Source organism: Hibiscus syriacus, unplaced genomic scaffold, assembly GCF_006381635.1.
Source record: "Hibiscus syriacus cultivar Baekdansim isolate YM2019G1 unplaced genomic scaffold, ASM638163v2 tig00116938_pilon, whole genome shotgun sequence".
NCBI classification, from domain to species: domain Eukaryota; kingdom Viridiplantae; phylum Streptophyta; class Magnoliopsida; order Malvales; family Malvaceae; genus Hibiscus; species Hibiscus syriacus.
Genome location: NW_024063476.1, coordinates 149,045 through 156,451, shown reverse-complemented (window position 1 = coordinate 156,451; position 7,407 = coordinate 149,045). Strand labels below are relative to the sequence as shown.

The 7,407-nt window shown below is 36.4% G+C and overlaps 1 protein-coding gene across 1 annotated transcript; it reads right to left on the bottom strand.

Annotated features, from left to right (window-relative positions):
* Positions 1-820: 820 nt before the first annotated feature.
* Positions 821-6,768, bottom strand: LOC120188117 (WD repeat-containing protein 3-like). Its single transcript, XM_039191634.1, has 12 exons — positions 6,413-6,768; positions 5,901-6,116; positions 4,676-5,803; positions 4,359-4,481; positions 3,629-3,810; positions 3,288-3,519; positions 2,928-3,137; positions 2,251-2,379; positions 1,650-1,718; positions 1,337-1,459; positions 1,078-1,128; positions 821-979 (listed from the first exon to the last, which is right to left on the bottom strand). Exons 1-12 carry the CDS (start codon positions 6,644-6,646, stop codon positions 836-838), a joined length of 2,841 nt encoding a protein of 946 aa, XP_039047565.1. The 5' UTR covers positions 6,647-6,768; the 3' UTR covers positions 821-835.
* Between the last annotated feature and the right edge of the window lie 639 nt (positions 6,769-7,407).

Genomic DNA, 7,407 nt, shown 5'->3' with positions numbered 1-7,407 from the left:
AAGTTTAAAGAATCATTTTCAATAGTGTGCTTAAAAAATAATTAAAGAAAAAAGAAGATTAAATTTTGAATTAATTCATATTTCTCTTTTTTCTTTTTCTAAATTAAACTGAGTTATTTTTATATATATAGATGAAAATGATATCTTTTTCTTCTATTTTTTCAAGCATAGCCTTAATCTTGTAAACCGTGCCAAGAGAAATAATATGCTTCGACAATATTTGACCTTTGGCTTTCTCTTCATTGAAAATCAAAAGATTTCTATTTATATGAACCCGCTAAGTGACCTTAATCCATTAAAGATAATGTTATTATTCCTTAAAATTTTGAGTTTGAACAGCTACATGTAAATCTTTAAAATCTTTAATGGTTAAAAAAGATTATAAATAAATATTACCTTATAATAGCCTCAAACTATTAAAAAATGATTTATGTTCATATACTAGTTCGCCTTCTTCTATATTTGTACCTAACATTATATTAAGTAAAATTAGGTTCTAAGCTTTTTGTCCTTAACGAAAGCATTAGGCCACAGCCCCAATGTTCCCCCCCCCCCCCCATCTATGGTTGACCTCATTTGTAGCAATACCCTACCAGAAAAAGCTTTGTAAAATTCATTGGCCAAGGCATAACCGTAATACAGACATTGATAAAAATAATATAATTAATTATAAAACCCCATTCCAGTATTCTTTCTGGTCCAGACGTACAGGGAAACTGGTCATGAAAATCTCAATATTTTACTTGGATTATGATATTCATAGTTGAGGGAAGTAATATAACTTAAAATACAAAACTGAAGTGCCAAGAGTTTTCCCATCTTGGAGATCATCCCTCTATTTCTTCTGTTTCTTTTTTTTTCGCTTTTCTGTTTTGGTCTCCGTTCTTGCTTCTAAACGCTTCGACTCCTGCGATCGTATCTCTAACAACTTCAACTTTGCATCTCGGAAGAGAGCATCCGATCTTGAAGCCATCAATTGCTGAAATCAAATGGCACGTAACAGTTGGAAAAAAAAAAGAGTTCTTGCTATTGTATTAGAAATTTGATTGATAATATTGGAAAAGTCGTTTTACAAACCTTTAGATGATCCATTGCTGCAAGGTTGAAACCAAGAGTATCTCTGCATTCCTGGGAAATTCAAAGTTTATGCCATTAAAATAGATCCTTAAGTTTTCCCGAATCTAAAATTTATGGATTATGTGATCATTTTGAACTTAAATTCAATAGTAGAAAAAAAAGAGAGATCATTAAGGCTACTAGTTGCAGAACTGAATGTTTTTGCTCTGAGGGAATGTGCAAGTTTTAAACAATCATATAATCTTAAGTACAAATTTACCTTAACTCTTGCATAAATAATCTCTTTCAGAACAGCCAACACTGGTCTGGCAGATGGGGTACTAATTAACTGACTATGATGTGTCTGCAACAAAATCGTAACAATCCTGCAAACCAGCTCAACCTGCACAAACGGCATATATTGTAATAACACCTTCAAGTATTACAAGTCTAGCGCCCAAATAGACATGTTTTCCTAACATCAAGAGTGTTAGTGTGTCAGAGAGGGAGAGAGAGAATGCATGGTGTACGTGCCACATCTATTTAGCAAAACATCCAACCAGAAGCACATTTATAAGAGCATAGAGGCCAACCTTGTCAGGATTCGAAGTCCAGTCCTTCGTATAAGAGAGCAGCTTGAGAGCATCTGAGAATGGTAATGCCTGGCGATAAAACAACTTTGACTGAGACATTGAGATAAATAATAAGATGCTATAGGTACTATGCAGCATGGCATCATCCAGTAGAATCCACAAGACAAGTTCAGTTTAACTACTAGACATAGATAGTCCAGCCTCCATATATGAATTTTCTTTTATTAATTGTGACAAGCTGAAATAATAACTTAGCTATTAACATGGCTGGAAAATGAAAAGAAACTTTCTTCAAAGAGACTAGAATTTCAGTTGATGAGTGATCTTTGGTCCCATTATTAGGCAAATATTAACTAAACAGTAGAAGATCATGGACTACAATATGAAGAAAACAGTCACAATCAGGTAGATCGCAAAAAAAGATAAGGGACAAAAGCAGCTTATCCAGATGTTTCAGTTATGAGCTTAATCCTCATAGGCCGATTTCGGTTGTGTAACTATCTCCATGCATTCACTTGAAAACATGGATGAAATACCATATCATCTTTTCCATAATTCTGTACTAGAACTAGAGAAAATCTCATGCACGATGCTCAATTACCAGTAAAGTCTGCTCCAGATCATTGGTGCTAATATTTGAGAGAGCACGAAGGACATAATCTGATGGGGACAACCCAAGCATAATCATATTTGGTTGGAATTCAGCAACTTTTCCTCTGGCTTGCTCCTCCTGAGATATAACATAGTAAACATGTTCATTGCAACACAACTATTGAAAAAATTATGCTCTTTCAGTTTTCTTCCAGCATTTTCTGCTGCTCTACAAATTTTCAAAATAATTCCAACTAGCATTTCTGAGCAAAATGAACATCATCTCTGCAAGAGAGATTTGTCATGTTGGCAGTAGTATCTTTCTACAAGTAAATAGAGTAACCATTGTGTTGACACTCAATATAGTGGATAGGGAAAGTAAACAACCACACCACCCCAATAGAGTCCACAACTTTCTTCCCCCTACTTCCTTAGGGGAAGAGAAAAATATTTAAAAGTGTCGACCATTGAGGATCAAAATACAACTTTGGCGACAATGGCAAGGTTAAGGCCCTAATAACCTTAATGTCTCATGTTTGAGTCCCAGTGACATGTGTGGGGCCTCAGTCCAGATCATATCTTGGTCTGGCTATATCCTGGTTATTCCAGTTTTTCCCAAAATTTAAACAATCTTGTTAAAGCCATTTACACATCAAGAACAAACGGACCAAAGCAAGAGAAGAATACCTCATGTTCAGCTATACATTTTAACTCCACTTCTGCCAAATCTAGTGCATCAATAATTGAATCAGTGGCTGTCACAGTTTCTTGAGTTCTCTTCCCTGCTAATGCAACAGCTCCCTCTTCTGGAAGTTCTTCCCTCGGTACATGTCTGTCTTCAAATGTATTGTCAATGTCAGCCTCGAAGATTTCTTCCAATCTTTTCTCTTTTTCTTCCTGCACATTCAAGCAGGTTAAATACAAAAGAAGAAAATCCATCTCTAAAGGTAATCACAAATGCAGTGAGAAGAACTAGCTTAACAATGGCATTCTCATTCCTGATCCAAGAACTTCACTTCCGGTACACAGCAAAAAATTTGAAAATACCTCAATAAAAAATGGCTCCTCAGTACGATCCCAACGGCGAATAGACCGGTCATGAGATCCTGTAACAACAAAGTCACCACGGTTGCTGACTGCAAGGCACCAAACATCAGCATGATGTCCCTCAAGCGTTAAAAGCAACTCAAACTTATCAGCATCCCAGTACTTTAAAAGACGATCTTTCCCAGCACTGAACATGTAATGTGTGTTGCGGACAAATTGAACTGCCATAACACTGAAAAAATACCTCATCAGAATTGGTGGTTAAAAGGTTCACCAAAACTACTTAAACAATTTAGGATTAAGAAAACTTTTGCATTCCATAATAATTAATCATACAAAACCTGTCAGCATGTGCAAAGATGGATTTGTGGCAATCGCCAAAATCCAAGCCCCAAATCCTCAAATTCTTATCTGCAGATCCAGTTACAATTAAATCTCCATCTGATGAAATATCCATACATAGGACAGGAAGTTTGTGGCCGTATAAGGAAAGGAAAAATTTGAGTGAATCCATAAAAAGAATCTGCATAAAAAGGGAACTGAAAATCATTATTATCATAATAGTCCACAGTAATGCAAAACAAGTTGACTCACACATCCTGATTGACAACACTCAATCCTGAATGCTACTATGAAGTCAAATTGGGGAGTTATTCAGTTTATTAAACTTATTTTTCCAGCAGAAGCTTCTACCAGAACATGTTTAGAGAGAAGGAATCTGAAAACAAACATTTTTAAAATCAACAGGTTTAATTAGCACATATAAGACAATCTTTGCAAGACATGATTAGTGTGGTGGCATACAGATACAAGGTCACATCTAACTCTCACATTTAAATCATGACATATAAAAGGTTTTATACAGAGGGCTGAAGCCATAGACCAAAATTGAGATGGAAGGAAAGGGAAAATATATAAATACACTTCGTGTTTTACAAGTTGAGCAGGAAACTGCATGATGCTTCCATTTACAAATTCTAGGAAAACAATAACAGTATAAATTTACCAAGCCTACCAACAGTGGACAAAGTAAAATTCAAAAGAAAGAAGGATAAGTCAATCATTCTTTACCTTTACGGTGCAATCCAACAATGCAACAGCAACATATCTAGCATCTGGGCTAACGGCAACCACTAAAACATCATCATTCATTTTCATAGTCCTCACATTTGATATAGTAAGGCTTTTGGAATCCTGAAAATCAACAAGATCAACCTAGCATCACTCATCTGTTAACTCAGCATGAAGATAGATTTGTAATAAAGGATGTGTTATACATTCCATTGTATCAGGGCAAAGCTAAACAAGCTGAGAGAGAAAATAAATAAATAAATGGAGTTAGATGCTTAAAAATGTTGAAGTAAGTGATGAAGGTACGAGGAACACACCTGATCAGGTTTTTGCTTGATTTGGTATTCCCAGAACTTTACATCATGGTCTGCACTGCCAGTAACAAAACCATTTCCATTTGGAATGGTAGCAATTGACCGTACAGAGCCACCATGAGCTTCAACAACTTCACCGCGAGTACCACGACCAATGTCAATAATTTCAATTTTCCCATCTTTAGTGCCAACAATTCCATATTTGTTATGGGGTACAAGTAGACCACAGAGTCCATAGCCAGAATCAATTGTTCGAAGGCAAGAACCAGTACTTGGATTCCAAATCTTCACAGCATTGTGACTGGTTGACATCAAAAGACTATTATCTGAACTAAGTGTCACACTTCTAACATCGGAACGGTGTCCTTGAAGCTCGATAGCAAGTGTTTTTGTACTTGCCCTCCTTTCAATTTCAATTGAATAAAACTCCAGCAAGTTATTATTCAAAGACAATGCTAAACTAGGTAGTGAAGTCTTTGGAGTGACTGGACAAAAAGAGATGGAACATATCTTTTTGCTGGCTCGAATAGTTTGAAGAAGCTTAAAAACATCAGGAACTGTAACAACCAATATATTCCCAGCTTCTTCAGTATCATTATTTGCTTCCACATTTTCAGTTTCTTCAACTTCCATTTTTGCAGACTTCTTCTCTTTCTTCCTCTTAAGTCTTCGTTTTGCTTTGCGCTTGGATTCAACTTCATCAAGTACACGAAATAGTTCAACCGTTTTTCCTGCCACCTGACAAGCAAGCAGATTTCCGGACTTGCTAAATCTCACAGTCGCAACCCTATCCTTACTTTTTCGCTTAATTTCACCAAAGGGCTTTAGAACTTCCCACTTATTTTGAGTAGATGACTCACCATCATTCCCAGTTTCAGCCGCAGTTACATCTACCACAGACTCTCCACTCATCGACTCATGCTTTACATTGTAAAATCTGAGTTCAAGATCGGCTGAACCAGTGACCAAGTATCTTTCATCCGGGTCAACATCAATAGACCAAATTTCACTATGATGACCGCTAACTATTTGCATACAATGCTGAGTTTCAAGATCCCACACTCGCAAAAATTTATCCTTGGAAGAACTAACAAGTTTTTTACCAGAATCAAGGAAAACAAGGTCCGTGATCTGCAAGTTGCAAAATGCAAAGAAATTAAAACATATACAGATAACAAATACCACGATAAGCTCTTAACTTTAATAGAAAAATTTACAAATGACAAACCTGATCACGATGCCCACGAAGGCGAAAAAGACCAGTCTCACCAACAACATCCCACAATATAATATCATTGTCTTTACTTCCAGAAGCAAGTAAAGATCCAACCTTATTGTACCTTAAAGCAGTCACAGCCCCTTTATGTCCATTCAATGTAGTCTCACAACTTCCTTTATCACAATCCCAAATCCTTATACTACCATCCGCATGACCACTTGCCACCTGCAATTTAAACCTTCTTTTAATTCGCTCATACTCATTTTTATGAAAATCACTAAGAATGCATGAAGCACTTTAAGACTCCGTTTGGTGTTTACTATTACAGTTCATATATTTTTTTTAAAAAGTTCCTAATTTATCAATGCAAAAACAACATCAAGCATGTTTATTATCCGTAAAAAATATATATTTTTTACTCTAGACGAAACTTTCGGGTTTTGCTTGAATCAAAGCTATAAAATAAAGCGGAGCATCCATTACAATAAATGATAAAGGAAGAGAATGAAAAAATATTTTACTAGTGATGAAGGGGAGGAGGCGACACAGTTGACGGCGAGAGAGGGGCAGCGAGAGGGAACAGAAGGAGATAGAGTTTTGGTGCAGACGCCTTGACGGACGTGCCAAACACCGATCTTCTCTAGAGCCGGAGTGAGAAGGTGCTTGCCTGAGCTGTCGTATGTGATATTCGATTCAACAGATACAATTACACCGAAGGAAGCCGCCGGCTCGTACCTTAGGTAGGATTTCACCATGATCCCCGCAGCCGCCGCCGCTGTTGTTGCTTCTTTTTGCTCTGACGGTTTGGGTTTGTTTTCAACTCTTGAGGTTTAACCGTTTCAAGGGTTTAAGCAAAGGTCTCTATCCCCAATCCCCTTCAAATTTTGTGTTTTCATGGATTTTGATTATAAATGGGCTATTTTATAACTCCATAAAAATAGCCCATTTAGGGCTTGAAGCGAACCCAATATGTTTGGGCTAAAAAAGTGACAGTTTTACTCCACCAACCAGGACTGCGTCAAGATGCTTGTTGGAAATGAAGTTTATAGAGTATTTGTTACATTTGGAGAAGATTCTCTCAAAACTATAAATCTTTGTCAATAAAGATCTTCACAAGACTCCACCTTTGAGTAGAGTCTCCAGAAGTTTTCTAGATACATTTCAAAATTTTCAAAATCATCTTCTGCCAAAATCGTTTTTTTGGAGTTTATACTCTACAGTCTTTGATGTGATTCTTGATAGAATCAAATTTGATAGTTTACAATCATATTTATACAGTCTATTAGTCTATTAATAGACATGATGATCCTAAGTTTGACACCATTCACCAAAGGGTCAGCATATAAGCCCCTCAAACAAATATGATGAGAAGATTCTCTCTTTTCCTATCTTCTCATACCACCATTTCCTCTCCTCATAAAGATTAACCCTAAACTCTCAATTGAATCTCCATTGACTGTAACTCTTAAAAGGAGTGAATCGCCAACGACCAACCAACTTGTTTTCTCAACAAAGT

Bases quoted from the DNA above. Each gene is read 5' to 3' on its own strand.
- LOC120188117 (XM_039191634.1), bottom strand. From the start codon at position 6,646: ATGGTGAAATCCTACCTAAGGTACGAGCCGGCGGCTTCCTTCGGTGTA. The intron at 3,811-4,358 runs GTAAAGAATGAT...CTTTTTATGCAG, and splicing joins TGTTGGATTGCACCGTAAAG to ATTCTTTTTATGGATTCACT. The intron at 1,719-2,250 runs GTAATTGAGCAT...TTTTATCGCCAG, and splicing joins ATCTGGAGCAGACTTTACTG to GCATTACCATTCTCAGATGC.